Genomic DNA, 26,552 nt, shown 5'->3' with positions numbered 1-26,552 from the left:
CTCCCGGGTCTCTGCCCCGGCGGGGACGGGGCGCCGGCAGCCGCGGCGGGGGAGGCGGACTCCCGCCTTACCGGGAGCGCGACAGTGCTGTGCTGTGAGCGAAGCGGGGTGTCTTTGGGGTGTCAGCGCTGGGGGGCTTTCTCTGGGGCGGGGGGGCACAGCCCGGCGTGTCCAGCAGTGTCTCGGACAGGGCACTTCTGTCACCTCCTTCCGCCTTATCATCTTCTTTTGGCTGGTTATGTATTGGGGGGCAGGATACTTAAAGCTAGCTTACCGCCGACACCTGACTGCGGTGTTTTCAGTCATTCTGCTGTATGACTTCTGTATTAGCATATTAGGTGACTTCTGTCAGCGCTGTAGACCAGTTACTGCTTGTCTGCGAAGTTCTCCGGAAGCGCTTCTGGCAATATTTATGAAATCACACGTTACTTTAAGCAAACAATCTAGGTGCTGGTGTTTCAGAGCTGGCTAGTTGATGAATGGACACATACAGATGTTTCTCCCCCAGACGTCTTTTTCATCTTTAAAAAAGTTATTTTAGGTGTTCCAGTTTGTGGGTGCTGCAGGGCAGGTCTGATTTGCAGGAAAAAAGCCAGCGTAGGTGGTGATGCAAGCTTTCTGAAGGGGCTTTGGCCCGAGGGGTCTCAATCACCGCTCAGTTTCTCTGAAGCTGTGCGCAATTAATGATGCCCCCGGCCTGTTACTCACTGCAATAACCACAGTAATTGGTGTCAATTAGCACTTTTTTTTCCCAGCCAGAGGAAGTCTCTTGAGATCATTTATGGTATACTGTTATGAAGTTGCTTTTTAAGCAGTACCGGTTTTCTGTCTAATACAGAAGACTTTGACTTCTGGGTCTCATGGTAGCATCCCAAACACGCAGTATTAGCAGAAATAATAACACCATGGCTGTGAGAATCTGAACTTGCATGTAGATAGTACTTCTACAAAAATGCTGTGTATATCTTCACTAATATCCTCTTCTGGTCTGGAAGACCACTGGCAAACAAAACAGGAATAGCTTGCTGTTTAAAAGACTGGATAAGTATATACAAAGTATACTTTTATTGTATAGAAATTATTAAAGATGTGGGCTCTAGATAGGGAAGACGCTTTATCTAAATTGCGGCATTATAAAATGAAGGGTGAGTGCAGATTAAAATCTGAGTGTTCTAGACTGCATGCTGCTTTAAACTGTGTCTTTGTGTGCAGATATCCTTTGTGTTAGGAGCAGAGCTGTCTTGTGCTTCCCAAGAGCCTGATCTCGTGAAGTTTGGTCACCTCTTTATAGCTTCGCTGTAGTCCGAGCTAGGGCTGAGCTCGCTCTGCACAAATGAACTACCCCTCTGCAGCTCCTCTGAAACCTCTGGGAACGTAGTACAGTTTACACTTCAGATGTCAGCTCAGCTAATACGGTTGCACCAAAAGATTCAGGAATTATTTGGGGAAGGGGAATTACAGGCAGACAGACAGCGTGATTGCATAAGCTGTGCTTCCTGTGGAGACCCAGCTTAACAGGTCTTGTGATAATAAATAGACCTTTTCTGCCTGCCACACTTCTCTTGTATGTACTTTAAAATAAAAGATGTATTTGTACTTGGTGGTGTTGACAAACAAGGAGTAATTTTTATGCCAGACTGCAAGTTGTATGCTGCTGTTGCCTCAGAATGGTGCTGCAGAGGCAGCTGCCTCTTCAGAATTTCTTGAAGTGATGATACCTTTTATCTAAACAACTTTTTAAAGTGTAAAATATAAAAAATTTCATTAAATCACTGGTGCATTTCAGCTTTTTAAGTCGCACTTTGGAATTCTGCACTTATTAATTTCAAGTCACCTGTTCTAAGACCTGAAGTACCTGATGGCTGTTTCACTCCTGACTACAGTCCTACTTTCAGTTTGCAGTCGTGCTTAAGCAAACAACGAGCCACTACTAATACACTGTATGTGCAAGAGATTGAATATGGTGAGGAAGCTGCTGCTTGGTTATGTCCCCCATCTGACTTGGTGAACTAGAAGGGAGTTCTCATGAACATTTCTTTTCCACCTGTTCTCATAAATCTCTTTTCTTTAAATATCTAAATTAACCATTAAATAAGAAATTAGCCAGCAGATATTAAGCTTCTGATAAATAGTCAGCATGGACTGCTGTGAGACTTGTGCAAAAAAACCCCATAACTGTATCTTAAATTACATGTTAGACTCCATCAGCCATGTTTTATTTCCTAATGCTGGTACTTTGTCCAATCTAAATATAAAAATTATGCATGCATATGTCTCTCTACTCAGGTCAGTGGTATCTGTGTTGTGTGCAAAATTATAAAGAATTAGGTTTAAGGTGTCTAAGATAAGTGAAATGGGGTAGCGAGTGTGCCTTCTGTTTTATACAGACTTGATCACATTGTGATTACTCCAGCACTTAATCTTCAGTGGTTGCTGGTGAGAAAGTCAGCGTTTGAGTGGTGTGGGCAATGAAGTAAATGAATTATACAGTGAAGTGCTGTACTTAACACTGTGACTAACTTTGCAATTAGCTTTGCTTTTCAGACAGTGAGGCCAGATGCTTCACGCTAAGGGCGATTTGCAGTAAATGTGTACAAATACTGAGATGTCCTGAACAGAGAATGTAAGCCAGGTAGGATTATTAGTTTCAGAAATATCTGCTGTTACCAGTTGTACGTAGAAGATGGTGCTAAACAGGCCCCTTCTAACCCTCCCAGGGGACCAGCACAGTTGCCCAAGACTTGAGCAGGCTCTAGCCAGGCTCCAGGCTAGTAAGGTGGATGCAGCTCAGTGCTCAACAGTTGATTTAATGTCAGATTGGTGTAGAAAAACAACTGTAGAAATAACATTTCTTTCTTTTATGGGGAGATTGCATTGTGCCCAAGTGTTACGCTATTTTCTATGTACTTATCTCAACAGGGTATTATGTCAGGAGTACTGTTTTTCCTACATTATGGATGTGGAACTGAAGCACAAAGAGACTAAGGCATGGTATCTCAAAAAATATTGAGGCATCTTAGTCCTGCTGGTTTAAGTGGGAGGTGAGGGATCAAATAGCACTACAGATCGATGCCTGGTGAAATACCAGAGATTAGAGAGAGCTTGTGGCTGACCAGGGAATTTAGTTCTGCTCTCAAATCCCGAACTAACACTCTTCCTCTTTGGACTGACTATTCAGGGTTGTTTGAAAATGAGCCACCTGGATCCTTAAAAAGTTCTGAAGTGTGCTATTTTTGCCCATTTGAGAAAAAACTTGATACCTGACTGACTGCACCACTTTAACCTAATGCAAAACTGCATGAACAAATAAAAGTTTCAGGCTGAGAGCTTTGTTTTTTCATGTAAGAAAGGAGCTGGTAGTGCAGTGGACTGTCCAGAATGATCCTTGTACTGCTTCAAACTTCACTTCTGTCACTGACACAAAGAAACTGTGCTGGAACTTTGCCAGAACCTGGGCAAGCAAATTGGCAAGGAAGGTCTTGACTACCTCTGGTTCAGCACTTGGATAGAGCGGTGTTGCAAAATGCTGTAAGCTGTGTGGTAACCGTTTTAGGCATCCATAATGATGATACTCAAATGCTGAGAGGCTCTTACCTGATGTTTTTTATACTGCTTTGTCTTGCCTTGAAGTCCTTACTTATACATTAATGTGCTGTCTAAATAGCTGTAACAGACTAATGAATGGGATACTGAAAAACCGTGCTGGTAGAAAGGACACGATCTTTCAGGAGCTAAGGAATGTGATGTGCTACCTGTGGTATCAGAGAACGAGAAATAGGATTGGAGCCAATGGCTGTTTGCATCCATTGGCTTTTACATCCATCAGGATATCAGTGTTCTTCATTGAGTCACGAAAATTACTTCTAGAAGTGTAAAAACAAGATCTTGAAATCTGCTTTTGCTTAGCTGTCCATCACGTAAAAGGAAATTGAAAGGATGAGATCCCAGATGAAACATGGCTTTCAAATTGCATACATGACATGAAAACCTAATCTTGTTTCAGACAGTGGCAGGATCAAATGGGTAAAATGGGTGCCTTGATCTCTCAGACTAAGAAGCAGAAAGGGTTTTTTCCTTGCTGTCCTCCGTGCAGGGTAACTGGGAGGAGGCAAATGTGTGTGGATATGACATGGACACGTTTGTAGGGGAGTGCACACAGCCATAGGTAAGCATGCCTAGCCATATGGGTGCATGCAATCTCATGTATCTGCCTATGTCACTCGCACATGTACAGCCTTCCTGGCTAGTAAGAATTTGAGACTATTTTTTAATACGCAACTTGGGGTACTTGCTTTGATTGTTGCAGGTTTTGTAATGTGAATCTACTGGAAGCCTCTGCCTTATCAATTTATTATTTTATTTTTTTTGCTCATGGGATGGTTGCTCATCTTCAGATGCAATTTGTAATTATTAAATAACATCACCTTTACTCTTTTCTCTTCCTGAAAATAGATTCTCTTTAAAATAGATTGTAGGTGAGGTATGGAGTCTGATCATCCCCATGGGCCTATATCCTTGCATTGCTTTTGGCAGATACAGAGGGCCCCATAGCATTTTCACAACCATAAAAATTTTTGATAGTTACTTGTACCTGTTACCCTTCAGTAAGTTCTGGCAGGTAGTGCTAGCATATCTCTCGATGTACTTAGCTTTAATGCATAAGTGTGAAGTATGTACTTGACTTTAAGTTCAAATCATTAAATAAAATACTTGGATAGCACATGGGGTCTGTAAGCTGGGAAAGAGATGGGATTTTTTTGAAATCTATTTTAATGTGTTGATACATTCCTATGAGAAGTTCTGGGGAGCTGTCCATCTGAACAAGTTCAGCTAAGTATTTACTGCATTGAAAGTGGTCTGCTCTGAGACTTAGAGTGGAGAAGAAGGGGAGAGATGAGCTCACGAACTGCCAGTCTCGGGGTTTAGAGCCATTCCTGGGGCTGCTGGAGAAGGGACTTGAAACAGCAACTTAAGCTGGGCAGAAGTCTCTGGCTATTTTGGTGGGTCTTGTGTGGATATGTACATGTTCAGGCATCTTTTGCCTTTAAAACAACCTATCTCTTGTTCCAGTGAGGAAGAAAGAAAGAAGTAAAAGCTTTGAGGGTTGTTTTTCTTTTTGTGATAAGCTTGCCTAGCAGATCAAGCTGTAAGACTACCAATCTAGCAAAAGTGTGCTGTCTGCTCTGAAAAGGTTATGCTCTGTAAAATGCTTTATTTCTTGCATTTTGAGGATTTAAATTGTGAAATAGTTTTATCTTACTATATGTTGTTTGTTTTCTTCCAGTGAAGCCAAAAGGCTGGAATTAGAAAGAAAATTGATGGAGTACAGAAAGTCTGATGCACACCTGTAAGCCTACTTAAAAGCTTCTTATAGGTTATTTTTATTTTAGTTACACAGACTTAGGTATCATGGAATGCTTTTAGAATGTTATCTTGAAGGTTTTTTATAACAATACATTATACTTATGAATATAAATTTGATTCATGTCTCTAAGTTATTGATGAAATAACTTCAGCAATAACATAACTACCTTATTCTATGAATACTGAAATGTTATTATCTTAGTAATAACTAACATGCAAGTTGGTTTTATCCAACTTCTGCAAAATCACTGTAGCATAGTTCGTGCTAGAAAGTCCTAGGGTCTTAAAGTCTGAAAGTTTTAGGAAGTCCTACAGGGTATTCTACATTCTGGTCCTGTTCCTTGGATTGTTTCTGCATTACCTATTTCATGTAAATTGCATATACAGTCTGTGCAAAAAAAAAAAACAAACAACCAACCCAAACCCTAAACAACAAAGCAAAGCAAAAAAGAAACCAAACCAACCAACAATGAAAGAGAGCTGAAAAGTGTCTCATCCGGTGTTCCTTTCCTCAAATGTGTTTTGTAAAGCTCATAGAGGTGACTTTTCTGCCTTAGCTCTGTAATCAGATAAGAAAATAGGTCTGGCTGAAAGTGAATCTGTTTTTTGGGTGGGTGAGAACTGGTTTAGAAGGATTTTCAGCTGGATTACTCTTGGCCTAATTTGCCATGTGGCCACATAGCAGATAGTACTGGCACAAAAAGGAAAGGCTTGGAGCGAGATGCCCCTTTTGGTAGCAGCATGGGTTTAGGTTGGCTTAAAGCAGTTGTGAAACTGCAGCCTTAATGTTACAATTTGTATGGCTTTCAGAGCATGTTCTTATAAATATAATTTTAGTTTGATTTAATGTGATATAAGTGACTAAAACATAATCAATTTAAAACAAATTTACAAGAGTTTTTAATATCCTTTTGAACACCAACCCCCCTGTTTAAATCTGAAGTTATATAGGAGACATCATGTCAGTTGTGTAATGCAGCTTTGGACAGTTGTGCAGAAGAATGTGTCTACTCCTTTTTGAGGGGCTGGGGGGACAACTCTTACATAAGTGTTAGTATGTATGTGTTTGAAGAAAAGTGATTGTAATAATGTGTTTGGTTTTATTTTCATACTCTTTAAGTACAGTTTCTTTTTTCCCCCCATAGAATGAAACTAAAATACATGAAGCTGAAAAAATACTTGAAAGAAATAGATGAACGACAAAAAGGAGCTCTTCTGCGAAACCAGACCTTTTTAAAGGAATTCGACCAACTTGAAGCTCATATGAAAATTTCAAGTTCAGAGATGATTCAGAAGATGGAAGTAACTTTCTATAAGACTTAATGTTATTGTTTACTGTTATTACAGTGTTGCTAAATTGGTTTTATCTGAGTATTATGCACATCAAAAATTCAGATGTTAGTGAAACCTCATATGTTTTGGAGTGCTTAAAGTGGTAATGTTTGGGAATTTGAAATGAACCCAAACTCTGCTACTATGTGATGTAATAGACCCTACTGTAGCTGCAGAGGTAGTCAGCAACACTTCACAGAACTCTGCATTTCGTCTACAGTAAAGTGCCCTGTGCTTCTGAGTCTCTTGGAAGCGAGGGAGACCTGAGATCCAAAAAATGTGGAAATGGATCATGTGTTTGGAGTGCTAGTAATAAGATAATACACCAGTGCTATCTAGGTTAGGACAAAGAGATGACTTGTAGTATTTTCATAAAAACTTTGTTATAAAACTGCATTTCAGAAAGGCTTTTATTACTTAAAAGTACCGACATATATTTCATGGAGGTTGTTTCAGGACACGTTTTTAATTTTGCTGGTGTGAACAACCTAAATAGCCATAGTAAGTCTTGCCCCTGCTTATTGCTCTGTCTTCTTCAGCAGGGGAAGTGTGAGAATAAGTAACTTCTGTTACAACAAATTGTGTTTGAACTATCTGGGCTAAAGCTGAGCTAAAAGGAGATCACACTTAGTTCTGTTACTAAACTAGCAATACTTGAACAGTGATAAGAGAAAAAAAACTTGCTTCCTCCAGCATCCTGTTGCATCACTCTGATCTTTGGTTTTGGTAACATTTTTGCACGTACTCAGAGAGATTTGATTCATGTGCCTTCAGAGTGGGAAATTTTGAACTTTCCTTCTGGGCTGCTGAAGTAAAGCCCAAGGAGTGTTTCATCACCTTGTATACTTGAATTGTGCATCATAACTGACACAGTAGGAGTGTGGTAGTACCAAATAACTACTGTAAAAGAGCCAATACCCAATAGAATATACTTCTTGCTGTCTTTGTAGCACCGTTGTTATCACAGACAACCGCAAACATGCTGCTTTTCTTTTCTCCACTCATAGCCTTGACTGCTGTCAGCTCAAAGGTCTACATTTGCAAAAGGGGTCTTATTACTGACTTCACTGAATGTCATCAGTTTGAGAACTCATGCTGGGATGAATTATCCTATGAAAGAGGCTGTCAAACTAATACATGTCTGTTCTGTTTTTAAATGACTTAATTTCTTAAAAATTACCACAACAGGTAGAAAACATGCATGGTAATTACATTTTAAAAGAAAGAATAAAAGCTCTCATGAGGACAAATGAAAGTGACCATTCAACAACCATAGCCACCCTCTGCTATTTGTTTTGCCTGTTTCAGTTGTTTTGGTCTGTAATTCTCATTGTGGAAACAAGTTGTCAAAAGTCAGCTTGACTCTGCAGTGTTTTCTTCTTGGAGGAAAGTATTTGTCTTCTGGCAAGCCCCTACTGGAATGTCTCTCCCCATGATGACTAGAACTGATAATGAAATGGGGATTTCTGTACCTCCAGTATGAAGTCAATCTACCTTAGTACTTTAAAATACTATGGGAGAAAAAAAAGTTGTGGAAAGAAAAAGCATTTATAGTAATTTCATCTGTGTTGAGATAAAAAGATCAGTTACCACTAGGCCTGAATTGCTATGATTTTTTTTCACACTGAAGTAAAATTTGATGATCGTCTTAATTTTACAGTCTTTCAGACCCTCATTTGCAAATGTGAACAGACTTTTAGCTTTTCCTGTTTAGCCCTATTGGGGTAAATAGCTTCAGTCTTTTCCTTATGGTTATGTATCAGTAATGCTGTTTGTAGGTTGAATAGTTACATTAGTGTTGCTTTGTTATAATTAGTGCAGAAATAAGATGAAACTCTTCTATACTAAGTAAAGAGATTTCTGCATGTCTATCTTAATGTTTGAAACAAACAAACTTGATCAGGATCCATATTTAAGTTTATATAATAGAATTTTTTTTCATAACTCATGACTTGAAGTACTTTCAATTTAATAAGCTTCTATAAGAAACATTCAAGCTTTGAGGATTTTTGAATATATTATTAATATGTTGTCTTGCTATTCACTGAAGAACAATTTGGGATGTTGCAAAGTGATATAGATTGGTGATGGTCTCAGATTTAAAAAAATAAAATTGTGACATGCTCATGCCACTAATATATGGAGTCAGATTTTTGAGGAGGTAAAAACTGGGAGGGAAATGTGTTTACATCTGTTTTCTAAGAGCAGTAGCATTCTTCAGAAATAGTTGGTAGGGGCTATTTCTGTCCCTCTGCCACTCCTTTTTTTAACTTCTTGAAAGAAAAGAGAGGAAGAAACAAATTAGTTGAGGCATTTAAGCCCCTATGATGTGGTACTGACACAACACTCATTTTTGTGTGGCTATCTAGAACTCAGTTGGGCTTGGTTTTTATTTCTCTGAAATGTAGTTTGAATTAAAACAGGAACGGTGTTCTCAGTGTACTGTTTTTCTCCCTCTCTCTTCTGTTCGGGGCACACACAGCTTGATCTGAGACAGTAAAATTTAGACTGTGATCCTCTTAAAAGGAGGTGTCTAAAAAGCCTGGGTCCAGACAATGTGAAAGTGCAGCAGCACCCTTGGATGCCAGTGGTACAGGACTGAAAGAAAAGTGTGGGGTGGCTGAGATCCTCAGATACAGCAAGTATGTGAAAAGAAATACATAAGCACTTCTGAAAAAAGCTAAGAGGAGGAAAGAATCAGACTGTAACATAAAAACGGGGGGAGCGGAAGGGGAAAAAGTATAAAAAGATGTAGAAATTCGAAAACAAATGAGCAAACCTTACTCCAAAATATTTTTTTGGAACTTTTCTCTTAATGTGCTCTGGAAACACTCCGCTAGGAAGCATTATTAGAGCTTACCCTGAAGTAGGGATATAGAAGCAGCAATGTACTTAATTCATATTTTTTTTCCTACTGGCTGGTTTGGCTTTCACTAGCTGCATCACAGTAAAGGGCAAGAAACCCTTTGTATGCAGTTCTTACATTCGAAAGTTCCTTTCTTTCAGTAGATAAATGTATGACCTGAAGTGTGAGCCTTTGTCCTTTCTAGAAATCTTCAGTCCTTTTAACTATGGATGTTAATGCAGTGCCTAGTTCTCTTTGAATCCTCATAAGCTTTTCATCAAATCAGTATAATGTGACAACAAGCCCTATACAGTAATTTTGTACTGTGGCTAAAAAAACCAACCAAACAATAAACCCCGCAAACTTTATTGTTTTAAAATTAATAGTCTTTTGATTTCATGGAAAAGCTCCTTGGTTTTTTTTTTTATTAAGAACAACTACTAGCTGGCCCCAGATGACTCTCCCCGTGTTAGCTGTAACTTGCAATGTATTAATCCTGCTTTCCATTGTTCATATTAAAGTAAATAGCCCCAGTCTCTGCTTTCTTTGCTCAAGTGGAAGATGGTTATGTATGGTATTTGAGACAGCGTGATGAGACCCATTTGTGTTGATTGACACGCCCTCTGAAACACCAGTAGGTTTGCATTTGGGAGGTGCTGACCTCGACTTCAGTGGGCAGGGCAGGTGACTTGGGGGGTGTTAGCTGGTCTCCCTGCCTTTGGAAGTAAGGAAGCTCTCTGGAAAAGATGTAGCCATCTCTTACGGTGGCAATTGATTTCCACTCTAATAAACCAGTGGGCAGGCTAACATCCCATGGTTGCATACTCACATTAATAAATGCCTCGCACAACTGTAGCCCAGCTAGTGCCTGGGAATTCTTTTAAGCCTGTTGGGTCTGGTGACATTCACAGAGCATCTTTTCCTTGCTTCAGCTTCGTAACATAGTTTAGAGACTGTCCCTGGGGCTGTGTGTGCATGATTTCCCCCCTTCTTTCTTCTATTTATTTTTTATTTAAAGCAGAGAAGGACCGGGGGTATGTTGTGATGCTAGGTTTCCCCTATTGTTTTCAAGGATTTTTTTTTTTCTGGGCCAACCCTAATGCATACCTGTTTGACTAGTGGTAGGTTGTTACAACATACTGGTGTGAGTCACAGTTGTGCCATGGGTTGAGCTGCATGCAGGGTTTTTGTTCATTGCTTCCATTTTGATGTTTCTGTGCCATCCATTTTATTTTTGCCAGGTTAGACTTATTTTTCTGAGCTGTTGAACAAAGCACAGATTACATATCGTCTGTGTTACGGTTATGAAAAGCCCCCTTGTTGTGGATTGCATCATCTAATCTATCGTGGAAGTACATAGAAAGAAATTATTACTATTTTGTCTTTTTTTTTTCATAGGGAATGCCCTTTAGGAGTGCTTTATCATAATTATGTGCACGGTTTATTATGTGGCTGTAGCTGACAAAACTTCTTTTGTTTCTGAAAGATTCGCTTTTTCCCCTGTGTTTGTGTGTCTGCAATTTGTTCAGTAATTTTGGGGAGTATAAGTAAATTCACTTAAGCTTTCAGGAAAATCCAGTAGTTAGATTTGAGTTTATTTTGAGCATCTTTAATTCTCATGTGGTTAGTTTTTGTTTCTTAAAATTTCATGTTTACAATTTTACGAACAGCTGCTATTACCTGGGAAATAGCAGACTCCTGAACGCACCACTGGAGTGAAGCACAGAGCTGGTTAAGTTAATTGTTTTAAAGATTTATTTTCATGCATATTACCTGATGCAGAGTAGGTATTGAAGTGCTTTCATTCAGGGCCGATGTAACTTGTTATTGGGGTTTACAATTACTAACAAACAGGATTAATTATAGGTGCTGCATGTGCTTGGCTTTTAAGCAGTAGTCCTACTATGAATGCATTACATTTGGTCAATTAAACAATGTAGTGGAGGTGAACACGGTTTATGCAGTTGTTTGTTAGTAACACTACAGCAAGTTGTCTTTCCTGCTGGGCTGCTCTTTATAACATCTGCCATTTATTTTTCCTTATAATAGCTCAATGAGTTGTAAGATGATGTATGTAAAACAAAACCAAATTCTAAAGCTCACTGCATCCCAAAGCAGTGGAGTCATTGTCTGGATACAGCAGAAATAATTTGGCGATACAAATACTACTTGTTGACTCAAATTTATTTCATCCCAAGTTTTGTAGGGTTCTAAATTATGTGAATTAATAAATACGTGTTAAAAACCTGCAGAAGATTGTGTATAGGCCATGTAATTTGTTCAGGGGAGTGGAAAAATTAGGAGAAAATGGGTTCTCTGGCTTTTTAAATATAGTCCAAGTAAAAAATGCTGCTAGGACATTACATTTAAAAGTGCACAATTTGCAAAATAATATTTGTTGATTTGTGGTGGGGTTTTTTTTTTTGGCCTTCAATTTTATGTAATGGATTTGTTCACATTTAGACATGGTATGGAAGAGAAATTAAAAGTATATTGTCACTTCAAGAGGGTAACATGTCAGCAGAAGGTGACAAGGAAGAAGACTACAACGAGCAGGTAATGCGAAAGAGGTAGGGGGAAATGTGTTTTATTACATTGATGTGCTTTCCTCTGAGCTGCTGCACGAAGAGGCAGGCATTGCTAAGCAGTCTTTGCATGGGGATTTTTGTTGTGGCATTTGTAGGGTGAAATATCATTTAGTGCCTCCAAAAAGTAGAATAACCTCGGTAAAAAGTGCAATTATTCCAGCCAAAGAACTAGAATTGAAAAGGGGGGAGAACTCTAACTGTTTATATTCATCTTCATGTTAGTTTTTATAATTGCTATGCCAAATAGTGTGAAAATGGTCTTAACAGAGGAGGAAATATTCTTAATGAATGATATTTTTAAAAATGCAGCAGTCGATTCATACGGTGTATTATAATTTTGTGCGTTTTGACCTTTTCTCAGAAGAAGAAAAAAGAGATTGCATATCTAAGTAACAGACAAAAAGACTGACAAGGAATACTTAAATATATTCTGCTATATATCTGCAGTAATGCAGGCTTCTAATCCCTCCTTCTATCTCCATATAAATGATACAGTTCAAGACCATAGCTGTTTTCCTCACTAAAAGCAGTAAAGCTCTTTTAGATGAAATGTCTAAAAACATCTTGTAATAACTTGGAGCATGCTGGCAAGAGTAGTCACTTGTGACTATGTGTGAAACCCCCTCAGCTAGTCGATATTGTAATAAGCAAAAATGGTAGCATCACTCCATTATTCAGAAAAGCCAACAGCATGCTTGTCCCTTAGGCTACAGCATTCATTAAGAAAAGCTTACTGGGCTGAAAGCTGGAAACAGATGATAACGGGATATGATTTTCATATTTAATGCATTCCTTGGAAGAGTATGTGTGCTGCAGATTGATAGAAGAATCAACTGCTACTTTACTAAAAGACTTTCTAGTTTGCCCTATAGCTACCGATGGAATCATTCAGCCAAGAAATTAACTTTTTCTCCTTTTACCTGCTTTATATATCTGCTAAGCAGGCTGCCTGGCTGCCAGTAAATGTTATTATGCAGTTAAATGTTTGGTATTTAAGACTCTTATCAGAAAAGAAACAGAGGCCACACTATTTTGTTTTTATAGTAGGAGGAAGGTTTTCGGTTTTCTTTCTTCAGTGCATTAGCAGTCGTTAATCTGAGTTTATAGGAAGTTTTCCCCACAGATTAAAAAGTTAAAAACCTTGAATTTAGAGCATTCTTTAAACTGTAATACACAAAGCAATGAACCCAAGCAACCTTGACCTATATAAGCAGGCCTCCAGCAGTGTGCGAATTATGTTTTTAATTCAGACGTACACGAGAAGGTGAGTTTATTTTTGAATGCTAGATTCTTCAATTAAAAGCAGTCAGTGTAGGAGACGTGATTTCTAACCTATGGAAAAGTTTACATAAATACTAGAACATCAAAGGCTCATGGGGGGACTTAGATTTTTAAAAACTGTTAGCAGGTTTTGGACAGTACAAGAACTTGGTGCGTACCCAAATCTGTCACTTTATGCTGAATTAGAGTTAATAGCTTGATTTTGGACTCTTTCATCCCCTGTCCCCTTCTTTCTTCTCATCTCCCTCCTTAAGTACCAAGGTAACTTAGGCAAGGCAAAAGGATGCACAATTTAGTTTATGTGCTGTGTCTCAGATCTTTTACTTTTTTTTTTGGACTGGTTGTGCCCTTTTCCCACCACCTTCACCTCACTTAAAATCTGCTTATTCTTATGTCCAAGATACGAGAGTTTGTTCTCGGCGATGTGGCACTGAGTCAGTCACAGCGAGCACATGCGGTTGGCAGGTGGTACATCCAGGATGCAAATCACCACAGCTTGGAACTGGTTTTATTTACCAGCACTGGTATCGTAATGTTTTCCTTCAGGCTAGTCAGGATGCCAGTGATCGTGTGATAACCTCGTCAGTGATGTGTCTTGGAGACCAAGAAGGACAATCACAGAACCAATCTTCTAGAGATGGTCAGTATCCCAGCACCCCTAAAACACCGGTGTGAATATCTGGTACTTCTCTGAGCAATGGGATATGCACCCTTTTGGACTCTCAATTTTTATGGGAGTCCTTAAGCTCAGAAATCATATACCCAAACAGTGTTTGTCTAGAAAACCATGATTCTCCATGGAAAGGAATTCAGCACCAGTCTTTTGAAGCCCAGTGTGATGGCAATCTGGTGTTACCAGTTGGAGGAGAGGTCCTATACTGAAGAGGTCCTTCTTGGCTGGCAGAGCTGTATAACCTGGGCAATGACGTCTGGCTTCTTCAACTTCGAAGCGCTTTCTGAAGTCTTTTGAAGATTTTTGGACTTGTGCATCTCGGCACTGCCGTGTCTGTTTGATGTAGGGCATGGGACACCTCCAGGAACACCTGTGGGGAGCAGAGCATCCTTTCTCGAGAAGGAGGCTGTCACCAGGGGAAAGTAACGCCTGGTGCCTGGAAGAGGCGAGCCTCTGGCTCAACTTCACCTCCCTATCTTTCACGTGGTCGTCTGCTGCCAGGGGAGACTGGGCCCTTTTGTAAGTCTTAATGGAAGGGATTTTTTTCTTATCTTTGTTCTTTTCAAAACACTTTTAATGATAATAAAAAAAGATTGTTACTGGAGGAAGAAGTGGGGAGCCTGCACTTCACAACCAAAAAGAGGATTGTAAATGTGCTTTGTGCAGAGACTTCATTTAACTGCCAGCTAGAGTGACATGAAGTTCAGTAATTTTGTTGACTGTTTTGGCAAGTCATCTACACGTTTTTACTGTTTTTGTTTTGGTGATAAAAGCAGTACCTAGACATTACCTGTCATAGTTCTGCTTTGAGAATGCAAAGGCAGTGAAGAAAGAATTTTTTTTTTTTCTGCAATCCAAGAGGAGCTTGTTAGAGATGTGTGCCTGCTATGACTCTGCCAAGCACTTGTACCTGTTTGAATTGCATTTGTTTTGGAACACTACATCCAGGAGCTGCTAAATCCATAAAGTACTTGCTAGATGCATTTTAGAGCAGCAAATCCAAGACCCGAAAAGTAATTAGGAGGAACCCGAGAGCAGTGGTGATGGAATAAGCTGTGAACTTAATCTGAGTAGCAAACCTTTACTTCGTCTTAAAATAACTTCATGGCTTTTTGTTCTGCTTCTTGTTATGTGGAATTTGAGCTTTTTTAATGAAACTAGGTCACAGACTAGACAAGATGCCTTTGTTTCCTTTAAGCTGGGCTTGGCAGCTGACTTTGTATGGTAGGAAGAGGTCAGGCAATGAAAGAGAGGAGAGAGGTGTGGAGGTGACCGTAAATTGTCCTGCTGTGATTTGGGGCTGAAAAGTAAGCCCTGCTTAGTATGAACAATGGTATTACGATAGATAATTTTGGCTTTGCATAAACTGGCGGTGACCTTTTAGTAGTAGTGGTGGCAGTAGCCACTCCTCCTAAATTGTTCTGATTGAGTAGGTTTACAAAGAAAAAAAGGCAAGTATTAAAACACTGGGATTTAGAAGCAGAGTGGTTATACTGTTGGAACTATTTTTATGCAAGTTCAACCGTTCTTGGAGGAAAGTGCCATTTAAAATGTTTCTGCTCAATGCCCAAATTTGCCTTGTGGAAAATGTGATTTCATCTCCATGGTGTTAGCTGAGTAGTAGTTCTTCCTCTTTGGTGCGATTTAACAGACAGGAAAGAGCAGAAGGAAGACAACGAATACAGTGATTTTTGCCTCATTCTTACTTGCTTTGTTGGCATGCTGTGAGCAAAGCTGGGTATATAGACAAGTAAGCAATGGCAAATGTATGTTTCAAGCTCTCTGGGGACCCTTCCTCATCCCGCTGCCTTCTAGAGAAGATGATGAGAAAAGCGGCGGGAGGAGGTTGCTCAGAGCAGTTGCTGTGGCTGGCTCCAGAAAGGCCAGCTGTGCCGTGGGCACTGCAGCGGGGTCCTGATGATCACGTCTTGGCCTCAGGGTGCTGCGGTACCTAAACCGCAGGCTACCAGCAGCTGTGCAAAGTCATGCACGAGTAGAGCACGAGGGTTCCACTCGAGTCAGTAACTTCAAGGTGTTTTCAGAGACTTCGGTGGGTAGCTCTAAATGTCATGCTCTGGTCCAGGGAAGCCTTTGCAGGAATCTAATCTTGAAAGCTTGCCCGTTTGTCAAAACCAGTTACTGCTTAGATTAATCTGAGTCCTTCATGTATTTCAGTCCATTTTAATCAGGTTGGGGGTACAGTCTGCTTTTGCCACCAGTTGTTTTGGCTCAAGGAGCTTCAGTTGAGGTCCGGGTCCACGTTTTCACACTAGGACGCAAGAAATGCGTGCCAAGTGTTTGCGTAATAATACTACTATACAAAATACTTGAAATCTGTGGCACTTTTCTCTCTAGAAACCAACATGTGATCCTCTAGAAGCTCCATTTGCAACATGCTGCCTGTTTTTTTCCTTAAGCCATCTCCCACCTGTGTTTTTCAGATGCCGTGGGTTGGAAGGCAGACAGAAATTAGCACCGGAGCAGCCGTGCCAAGAGGACTGTATCATCCAGCAACAGTCTTTATGGGCTGCCACACATCAGCCGTCTCAGCTGCCGGAGGTTTGGGCATGTGGCAGAAATGCCTCCAGCCCGCAGAGAGCCACCTGGCACCCGACCCACCTTCGTGCTCTCCATCGCTTGAAGGACTTGGTCCAGAGAACAGAAGCGCCGATTTAGAGAGTGATGCATCAGTGGAGGGAGCAGTGAGACGTGGGGACCTGGCAGCCGGTGAGGAAGGCTCTGAGCAGCTCATCTCCTCAGCATCTGATCCTGAACCAGCTGCCCCCGAGGAGGAACGGCTGCAGGGGAGCGTCCCAGGTACGGTGGGATGCGTGCCTGTCTGCCTCTGCCCGGCGCTGGGGCATGCCCAACCAGAGTGATACCCACGGCTGCTGGTTTCCCCTATGCGTGTTGCACTCTGGTTGAAGCATGGCAGCACTCTCTTTTTATTTTTTTTCTTTTTCTTTTTTTTTTTTAATTTTTACTCTGTTTCCTCCCAGGCTGCTCATCAGGACAGGCAAGGGCTAGCTGGGGGCCAAGCCTCAGGTTCACTATTAGAAAGTGAAGATTTCTTCACTGCTGTGTCCACGATTGCCTTGAAGTAGTCTGAGCCTCATTTTAAGAGGTTTAATGTGAACCTACTTCACTGGCAGAGTACGTCACTTCTGTTTCGGCTTGATTTTCTTCTCCCTCAAATGCTTGTGCACAATAGTTCATCCATTTCCGAAAAGGGATTCGGTGATACAGACTGGGGATTGGCATGTGGCTGGATTAAGTCCTACGTGGTGGTGGTTCTCTGCCTGGTTCCTAGCTTTCCTGAGAAAGACAGCGCAGACCTCCCAGCTGAGATGCTCTTGCTTTGGGACAAGATGCACTTCCCTTGAAGGCTGTGTCCCAACTTCCCAGCCTCTTTTTATTCCTTCTCCTTTTTTCCCCATCTTAGCAAAATGTGTTTTTCCCGTTTTACTGGCTTGGTTACTTACTTTGAAGTAAGCTAATGATGTATTTTTGAAGTCACAGTGACAAATATTTGTCTCTAAGTCACAGTTTATTTCTTTTTTAAGACCTTGCAGAAATACTTTCCCCTGCCTTGCCAGTTAACATAGCAATTTCCGACTTAAGGTAGTTTTCCAAGCCCCATAACAATTGCTAAATGGAGCTATTTATAATGGAAACTGTGGGCAACCCTAATGATGCAGGGACTCCTGTAATGATCGTGGTTTTCTTTATAGAGGAAAGCTGGCATCCCCATCAGATGCTTTTCTGTGCTACTTCTTGGGGTTTTTCTGGCATCTTCTTTCTTGAGTTTGTTTTTTTTGTTTTTTTCAATTCCTTTTTCTTTCTCTAAGGAATTTATTTGCCTCTTATTTTCTTTCATCTGATGCATTTGCCCCTTCTCCATTTTAATGAAAGACTGTCCTTACCAGCGCTGGAAGGAGACCAGTCCAGCCCGGCTTACGTTAGCCCTGGGCTCTGCCTGCGGCTCTGCAGAGCGCCGGTTCCTCCCCGCGGGGAAGGCTGAGGTAGCCAGCATCGTGTCTGGGAAAGACAGACCCATTTTATTTCTGGAATACGGTATCTCTGCCTTCAGAGAAACTGTACAGTTGGGTTCAAAATCAAAATTGAGCTTTTTGTCAAATGGCACGGTAATCACCTCAGACTGCCCGGGGGGCTTCTTATGTCTGTCTGCTGCCAAACGCGTGTTGCGAAGCAAGCAGGCTAATGTGGTCCAGGTTCGAATGGGGGGGGACTGGCTTGTTCCAGCTCTCCTAAGCTTGACCTTCCGTGCTGCAAAACGATGGGAGCTGATGAAGACGCTTGGCTGTGTCATACCAGGAGCAAGTACGTGCCAGCCTCAGCCGCCAGCTCCGTGCAGAGCGGTGCTCGCCAGCCTCTCCCGCTGCTCCCTGGCCGCTGCTCGGCAGCAGCAGCACAATATGTAGGAAGGAACAAATCCTGTTTCCCCCAGGTTAACGAGGCAAGAAAATGGCCCCTTTCTCCTCCCCTCCAAACTGGAGAATGAAACCCTCTTCCTCCCCATTCTCGTTTTCCAGTAGTGACATTCCTGTTGCATATGTGCTTCACAAATTTGGAAACAAGGCTAAGAGAGCCCACCCTGGCACCAGCTACTGTTTGACGTAAACCTTAAGTGATTCGGTTCCAGTGAAACTCCGTGACCGAGACAAGCAGAAATGCAGGTGCTGTAGCGTTAGCAGGTGTGCGAGTGCTGGTTAATTTAAACCCATGGTGAATTTTATGGAAAACTGGGAATTTCTGTAGAAATACTAATTTGTTGCAGCACTAGCTGGTCCGTTAACTTTTGGCATTCTATAAAAAGATAAGTAGCCTGTATCTGTCGTCTTAGAAGTGTGATTCAGCCCTGTACTCTCCCCTTTTAGAGAAGGCAATTAATGTGCAGAGTTTAAAAGCCTCCAGGCTTGTATTTCTTCTGCAAGGTTTAAAAAATGTGTGTGATAGCAGTCTCCTCAGGTGCACTTTTTTCCCCTAAGAAAAGCTTTTTGCAGCTTTTCTGTTTCATCGCTCCTCCAGAGACGATTTAGTGAAGTAGCTGGCCTGCGTGCGGTGATGTTTCTCGAGGAGTGCGGGTTTGTCTCCCACCCGCCCGGAGCTGCAGCCCCAAAAGGCGTGAGCGCGGGGGCCGGCAGCCACCCGGACTCCCCCTTGCGAGAGGAGCGCAGAAGGACACGGGGCCCTGGGCAGGGAAACCCAAAGTGAAGGGCGAGCAGAGGGATGCTCCTTCACGCGTGTTGAGTGAAAGATGTGAACAAACAGCATAGGTAATCTTACTTTAATTCCCTACGCTACGATCTGCTCCTTGGCCCTGCTAACGTTTGGGAATAATTTTGTATTATTATTTTTTTTACAGGACCAAAGCCTTGCCTGAGTAACTGGTGGACTTGTAAGGAGGCGAGCTGGGAGAGCAGTGTTGAGCTCTCAGTCCCCGCGAGCGCCGAGGAGGCGATGCCGAGCGCTCCTGGCATGCTGCGGGGAATGGCCTCACCAGCAGACGGCTGGGAGCAGGGCAGGGATGCCTGCGCTGCGGAGGGCTCCCCGCTGCAACCACCAGACCCTCCCGCAGCGCAGGAGGAGCCCTCGGTCAGCGCAGCACCGGGCGGGTATGTCCTTCTGTGTTTTCTCTCTGCTGGTACTCGTTCGTTAGTGTGTGCCCCGGAGGCCATTTTCACAGCTTGGCTGACGCGTGCACTAAAGCTCGCATACGGGTGGGCAAGCTTCTTACCTATTTATGTGGTATCTCCCTACCTCTGCGCTAGTGGCTAAATGGCTTCAGGTAACTCATTCAGGTCAGACTTGGACAAGTTAAGTATGTTGATAAAATGCACTACGTGTTCTTTAAATGTACACAAACCTTATTTCAGCAAGTTTATATAATAGTACTTATTTACTAAACAGCATATTTTGTGTGGATTAAAATTTCCAGTTGGTTAAATTTCTTGAGCGTTTTGTTTGGAAATAGCAGAGAGAGAATGAAAGAAAGAACAAGGGAAGTGCGACACAGATGCACAGCTTGTCCTCTGCTACCGCGTGAAAGTGGTGGGGTTTTATGGCCAACAACAACTGCAATACCAGAGTATCACTGTAATATCAATCACAGCTGGATTTTCGGCCTCACAATGCCCTTGTGAGACAGGGAAGCGCATCCCCATCCCGGCAGGGCAATACCGACGTACGAGATGGTCCATGGGGTTTGCCCAGGTCGCACGGGAGAGCTGGCTTTGCTCCCTCGCTGTGTTCGAACAGCCCCGTGCCAACCACTGTCATCCCTTCCTGGGTCCCCACCTTGTCATGCCACGTTGCTGCGGAAGCATCCCTCCTGCTTTTATCTCCTGTCTCTTAGTTCTTCTGAAGGTCTTGTTTGCCGCCAGTTCCCTCTGCGGTGCATTGTGTCCACGTCCCCCTTCACCCCGGCCATCCTACCGCTGCCTGACCCCGTGATGGTGACCTACGACTGCTGCCTTTCTCCTGCCTGCTCTCCCTTAGCAGCATGCTTCTGTTTCCTTGTCCTCTGTATCCTCAACACTCTCCTCCCTCCTCACCAGCGTTTTCCTGCCCCCAGTCACAACAGAAATAGAGAAGAAAGCCTTTTCTGCAGGCACGTGCTGTATTCCAGCGGGTGCTGGTCCCGTCGGGTCTCCCTACCTTGTGCGGGCACTATTCACGTGCAAAATGTTCCTAGCTGGAGCCGTTAACTAAATACCGGGTGGTGAGGTGGTGGCTGTACCTTGGGGAGAGACCACCTACGAAAGAAACCAACGTTTTTACCCCTGGAGAATGAGGAGTACTCTTCTGCTAGTTGGGGTTTTTTTTCCTTTTTGGCTGTTTGCAGCTTATTAATCTTAACACATCTATTCTTCCTACATTCATGGTCACATCGTCTTAGGTACTGATTTCAGTATTAGTTTGTATTTGAATAAATGACAATTGAGCAGAAACTAGTGGCCATCAATATACCGTTCTGTAACTTTATCATTTCATGTTTGCATCAGACTGTTGCTTGCTATGGAAACATCATCTAATTTACATCTAAATAGCTTTTACCCAGTTTTTCTCTTGTATAACACCTGTTAATCATAACACTTTGTAGGGAAGTTGCATAGAGTGCCTGCCTTTGCAAGAGAAGTCATAGCTGAGCGATGGTAATTTAACCTTCTGTTCTCTCCCTGTCGATGCTAGTGATGTCTCGCTGTTCATAAACTGATGAAAATACTGTGCGATGCTCTTGAAGCCCAGCTAAATTATACGAAAGGTTTCACTGCTCGCATTATCTCTGGAGCACGGCTCAAACTAGAATGTGGAGGTTTCCTCTCGCATTATGCCAAGCTGAATACCTCCGTTCCTCAAGGCCATGGAAGTGGGATCGCCACTGTTAGCTGTTTCTGCACAAAAGATGCAAATTTTAATTTGTTTTACCTGAAAATTAAAATGCAGATAAAATTTCAAAAATGCCAGGCACAGAAGGTCTCGTGGAGGGATAAGCAGCCTATTCCGTTGTTGCGCTTATAACCAGGTGGGCTTTCCAAGTCCATCTTCCAATGCACGTGAAATGCAGCGAGCACCCTCGAGTCTTGCAAAATAATTCATGAGCTGAAAATCTTGGGGAAAAATTTCCAAGTAATTAGTACACAAATTTCAATTATATGAATTACATGAACTATGAGAATGCGACTTCTTTTGGTCTGAATGCATCATGCCACAGATACACAGAATGAATAATATCAGAGATCTTGCGATGTCCCTGCAGTCCATGTGTTTTTCTCTTACGAAGGTCCTAGACTGGCTGAAGAAACATGCAGAAATTTTGCAAAACTATTTATATTTGTTGTCCTAAATTAAAATATCTGTAACTCGGACTTTCCCAATGCAGTGGTGTCGCTGCTGTTGCATGCGAACGAAGTACCATTTCTCGCCTGTCATCTTTGGGCTGTTCGTACACTTTCGGTGTCTTATTTGAAATCAGTACGAGTGATGGAGGGGAAAGGAGTTCCTGTGTGCAGGGAGCATAGCTCACTCAAAACGCAAAACAAAATCCTTGTTGCGTGTCAGGAAGTCACGAGTTTATATTTGTGAAGAAAGTGCCTTTTCTACCTTACTGCAGAAATACCGTTGTCTTTTTTTTTTTAAGTTTTGGCTTTTTTCCCCACAGTAAGTGTTTGCAGGTCATATTTTACCTCTGGGTGAGTTTAGCCTAATTTCAAACTGCCTTTTCCAGCTCGAGGAATGGTTATCATGATGATAACATCAGGGTATTAACTAAAGAAAGGTGGTGTTGCCATGAAAGGTGATTTAGTATAAGCTTTGCGCCTTGGTCGCAGTTCACAGTGGGGTGCTGTGGTTTTGCTGCCTTATTTTCCAAAATCATCATTTTTAATAGCTAAATTCTGTGTTTCGGAGCACTGCTGGGTGGGTGCGTTGATCAGAGGTTGTACAAGCACCTCTTCAGACTTGTCCCGCCAGCTCACAGCCGTGCGAAAGCCTGATCCGTATATTTTCCGTTTGGGTCTGCAGCCCAGGAGCCCGCTGGGGAGCTGGGGGGCTTGCCTGGCTTGTTCGAGTGGCACCGTAAAGGCCCCCCATTTCCCCTCCCGCCAGGTGAAGCCACCCGATAGCTCCGGTCCTTGGCTGCTTGTTGCCGGTCTGAGCTGCCGAACCGGAGGTGAAAGGCTCCGTATCCTCTTACCATTCCTCACAGCACCCGGCCCTTTCTTTAAGGGCTTAAACCCGGGGAGCAGGATGGGGGGAGAGGGTCTCGGAGAATTAGTGCAGAGAAAGATGATGACTATTTTAAGGCCTGTGCTGGGGGGGTGGAAAAAGGCAGAGCTTATGCCTGTGCTGCTTCAGCTGCATTGAAGAGGACTTAGCACAGATGGATTGTGCATTACAAAATGTAACACATAATTCAAGCTGTCAGCTTAATCAGACTGTTTCCAGGAAGCAACCTGTAAAAGAGAAGGACCTCTTGTTTGCTGACCTCTGATCCGTAGCCTGCTGCAGATTGTCATACATTTTGTTTTTCTTTATGTTGGTGTCCCTTCCTTCCCCTTCCCTTTTTATTATTGTATCCCTCTCGAGTGGCACCCTGGAAGGACCACCCAGCGGGAGGAAAACAATGGGAAACGAGCCGGCCGCTAAAATACAGGGTTTGTAAGGCTGGGGGAGAAGAAAAAGCACTGTTTAACTGCATATGTGATCTCCCTGGCATTGTTTTGCTTATTAAATGTCTAGGAAACTCGACTAAATGCGCTGCAGCTCCCACTTAATTGTTCACTGTTGCCCAACAGTCCGATGGAAAACACAACTTTCGGTACAGCTCAACGTGACCGCAAAAACAATGCAAGTTTTCGTGCATAGAGCTTTTCACTTGAGGGAGCGTAAACCAAGGTTAACTCTATAAATATGTCAGCTTCTACATACGGGGAAAAAAATAAAAAAAAATCTTTCTTTTGCCTGGGGGGCTGTGCAGGCGCAGGCCCAGCTGGGGCATTGCCGCTGGAGACCTGGCCTGGGAAGTCCCCAACAAAGCAGGCAGCCGGGCTGGACCTGAATAGCCATTTACACCTCTGTTCAAGGATTAGCCTGCTGTATTGTTTCAATGTTTAAGTCCTCATTTGCATCATTATAGAGGTGCAGCTTCATCAAAACCCCTCTGAGGTCCCAGTTATGTCCCCGTACCTGTAGGTGGTCACCAGATTTATTCCGATTGTGGAGGTGAAGGAATTAAACGACTCGGGGCAGGGTAATTTCAATGCTGCATCTCAGGCCCTGGCTGATTTTTGGGTGGTTTGTTTGCTCGTGTGCTTTTTTCTTTCTGCAGAGCTCAAGCGATGCGGTTTTTGCTGTTGTTTGCTTTGAAAAGCTAAAATGAGGGTGTTTTGTTTTTCCAGCTGGTGTGATGGGAATGTGTTTAAAATACCTGTTGCAACTCAAGTCACTCCAGGCCCTGTTTGCTGTCCGTCCGCAGGCACCGCGGGATGCTGGCGGGACTCTCCCGTGCACTGCAGCTGATAGAAGACATGGCGGTGAGGATGAGCCCCCAGCACCGGGCGCTGTACCAGGGCGAGCACCTGGGGACGATGGGGACGGAGGAGCTGCTCAGGTTAATCCCACTTCCCCGCCAGCCGCCTCTCCTCTCCGCTGCCCTCGCACAGCGGGCAGGAACCAGGGAGGAGGGCAGTGCTGCCTACGCCTTCACCCCGTCCCCTTTATTCTTGTTTGCTTGCTGCTGTACATCCAGCGTAATGCTTGTAATAATTTTGTTGTTGATTGCTTACACGCTTTTAATTGAATTCAGGTGAGCAATGGCGAGAGGCTGTTACCGAGCAGCTTTGCAGGAGCCTGTTGAGATCTGAGCCGGGGTCCTCGCTCTTGCGGTGACAAATGGCTGGTGCAGAGAGCAAGCGGGCTCCTGCAAACAAACATTGCCAGTTGCTAAGAGGCCTCCCTCCCGTTCCACCGTTTTAATGTCATCGGAGAGCTGAAATATGGCACTTAGAAGCGCATACGCAAATTACTCCAACAAATACTCTTTCCTAAATGTAGCACTTTTTGCAGCCTTGCTCCACAGATCCCTTAGGTGATGTAAATACTTATTTCCACAAATGAGAGCATCCCCTTAGCTAGTAATGCTAATATGATTTACTGAGGTAGACAACAGTAACCAGAAAAATAATTTCTTCTTCAAGGTAATAGAGCAAAGAGAATCACCAAAACCCGCGTGTTAACAAAATCGGGGTCAGGGAGCCCTCGCTGCCCCTCCGCAGCACGGGCTCTTAATTACAACAACTGGGAATGGCTTTGTAATTTTACTTAAAATTGTATGTCAGCCTCCATAAACTAGGATTCTCGTAAGCGCTTGATGTGTAGAGGATTTCTAGGGAATTAGGAGGAAGGGTTCCCAAACCAACCTGGCCCCTCCAGCCTACCACTGGAGATGGGTTCCTGCGACATAACCGCTTTGGTCACGGCACGGCCGGGGCTGCCTGGCCAAGAGGCGGTTTCACCGAGTGGACGTATGCAGATTCCTCTCTCCCTGTCAAAAAGCGAAGGTGTGAGATTAAACCTAGCGTAGCGTCTTCTAAGCGCTGGGTTTGACCTCCCTGTTCTGTTCTGCATCTTTCACAGAGAGCATCACAGATGTTTGTCCCTCTGGGCTGTCCCAGCCGTTATCCTGTTAGCCAGAAGTGGTACAGATTCTGCCTTCAAACCAATGCTGGCTGGCCGGCCTTTAAATAAACATTGCATGTAATACCTGCTTTATTTTGTAGCTTTTGTAATCGGGCCGACAGTCTGAAAGAAGACGACCTTGAAGCATGCGAAGCAGTTGTCCTTCATCAGCTTCGGGCTTTATTACAGAGCCCGCTGAATGGATGCCTCCTACCTGAGAAAACGCTCGATGCCAAAGGTAGAGCGGTGGATGAAAAGCAAACCAGGTATCGCAGACACAAAACTTGCATGTGGGTGTGATTAACATTCTTTTCTTTCCTCCCCAAGTCTGCTCTGCCTCTCTGGTGCGGAGAAAGCAGACCTGGGGCCAGACCTCTGATCGCACGGGAAAATAAAGACGTCTGAGTGCTGATCTTTATGCATCTTGGCAGCAGCCGTGCGACTCGAAATGAGAACATTAAGCAAATTCATTTATTTTCCTTTTCGTTCACTGATGGCGAATCTTACTCAGCCGGGCAGCACTTGGGCCGGGTCCCCCCGTCTTGCCCAGTCCACAGCATCTGCCGCCCCAGGCTGCTCTAACAGGGAGGGAAACATATTAACTTCAGAGACCTCTTAGCCAGTAATTTCTGTGATCTTCAATGCGAGTCTCAGGCACATAAGGATGGGGAGTGTAATTTTGAGAAGCAAATTATTTTTCTGTGAAGCAGAAGATGCATATAGCCTTTAAAAACAATAAACTGCAGTTATTCAAAATTATTTTTCTCTTTCCTGTGCGTATGCCACAAGGACAAGTGAGAATTGATTTTTATTTTTTTTTATTATTTTTTTAGGTCTCCTTAATGCAGTAATGAAAACAATTTCCATTCTTTCTTACTTAGCTTCTGTCTAGACCTTCCTCCCTGTTACAGGCTCAGCAGTGCTCAAGTGTTAGCAGGATCGGGGCACTTGTGAGCACTGAAGAATGGTCTATTTAACTATACCTGGTTCTCCTTTCGAGGCTGATATGCCTGCGAGCACTAATATGTTGTTGTATTTCCTGAATGGTTTCTTAGGGCCAAACACTTGTGGAGTTAATTGGAATTCACTTCTCTGTTCGTGAAACTTCATTGGAGCAACTGGAAAAACAAACATCTTTGGCAAACAAGATTGCAGTATTTATATTTTCTGCGTTGAAAGAAAAGGCACTTTTGCTCAAAAATAATAAAAAGAATTCTCAAAAAAAACCCCAAACAACCAAGCCTGGGGAAGTGGGTGGCCAGCCGAGTGC

The 26,552-nt window shown here is 42.9% G+C and overlaps 1 protein-coding gene across 1 annotated transcript in view; it reads left to right on the top strand.

The window, feature by feature from the left end:
• Nucleotides 1-26,552, top strand: part of KIZ (kizuna centrosomal protein) — a 51,560-nt gene that overhangs the window by 285 nt on the left and 24,723 nt on the right. Inside the window, exons 2-8 of the mRNA XM_059828455.1 lie at nt 5,285-5,347; nt 6,510-6,666; nt 12,005-12,097; nt 16,525-16,900; nt 19,470-19,719; nt 24,081-24,215; nt 25,384-25,548. Of these exons, the coding sequence (XP_059684438.1) occupies nt 5,285-5,347; nt 6,510-6,666; nt 12,005-12,097; nt 16,525-16,900; nt 19,470-19,719; nt 24,081-24,215; nt 25,384-25,548 (1,239 nt within the window). The remainder of the gene's footprint in view (nt 1-5,284; nt 5,348-6,509; nt 6,667-12,004; nt 12,098-16,524; nt 16,901-19,469; nt 19,720-24,080; nt 24,216-25,383; nt 25,549-26,552) is intronic.

Source organism: Gavia stellata, chromosome 23 (assembly GCF_030936135.1).
Source record: "Gavia stellata isolate bGavSte3 chromosome 23, bGavSte3.hap2, whole genome shotgun sequence".
Taxonomy (NCBI): domain Eukaryota; kingdom Metazoa; phylum Chordata; class Aves; order Gaviiformes; family Gaviidae; genus Gavia; species Gavia stellata.
The sequence above is the reverse complement of the archived record's forward strand: the minus strand, read 5'-3'. Positions and strand labels throughout refer to the sequence as shown.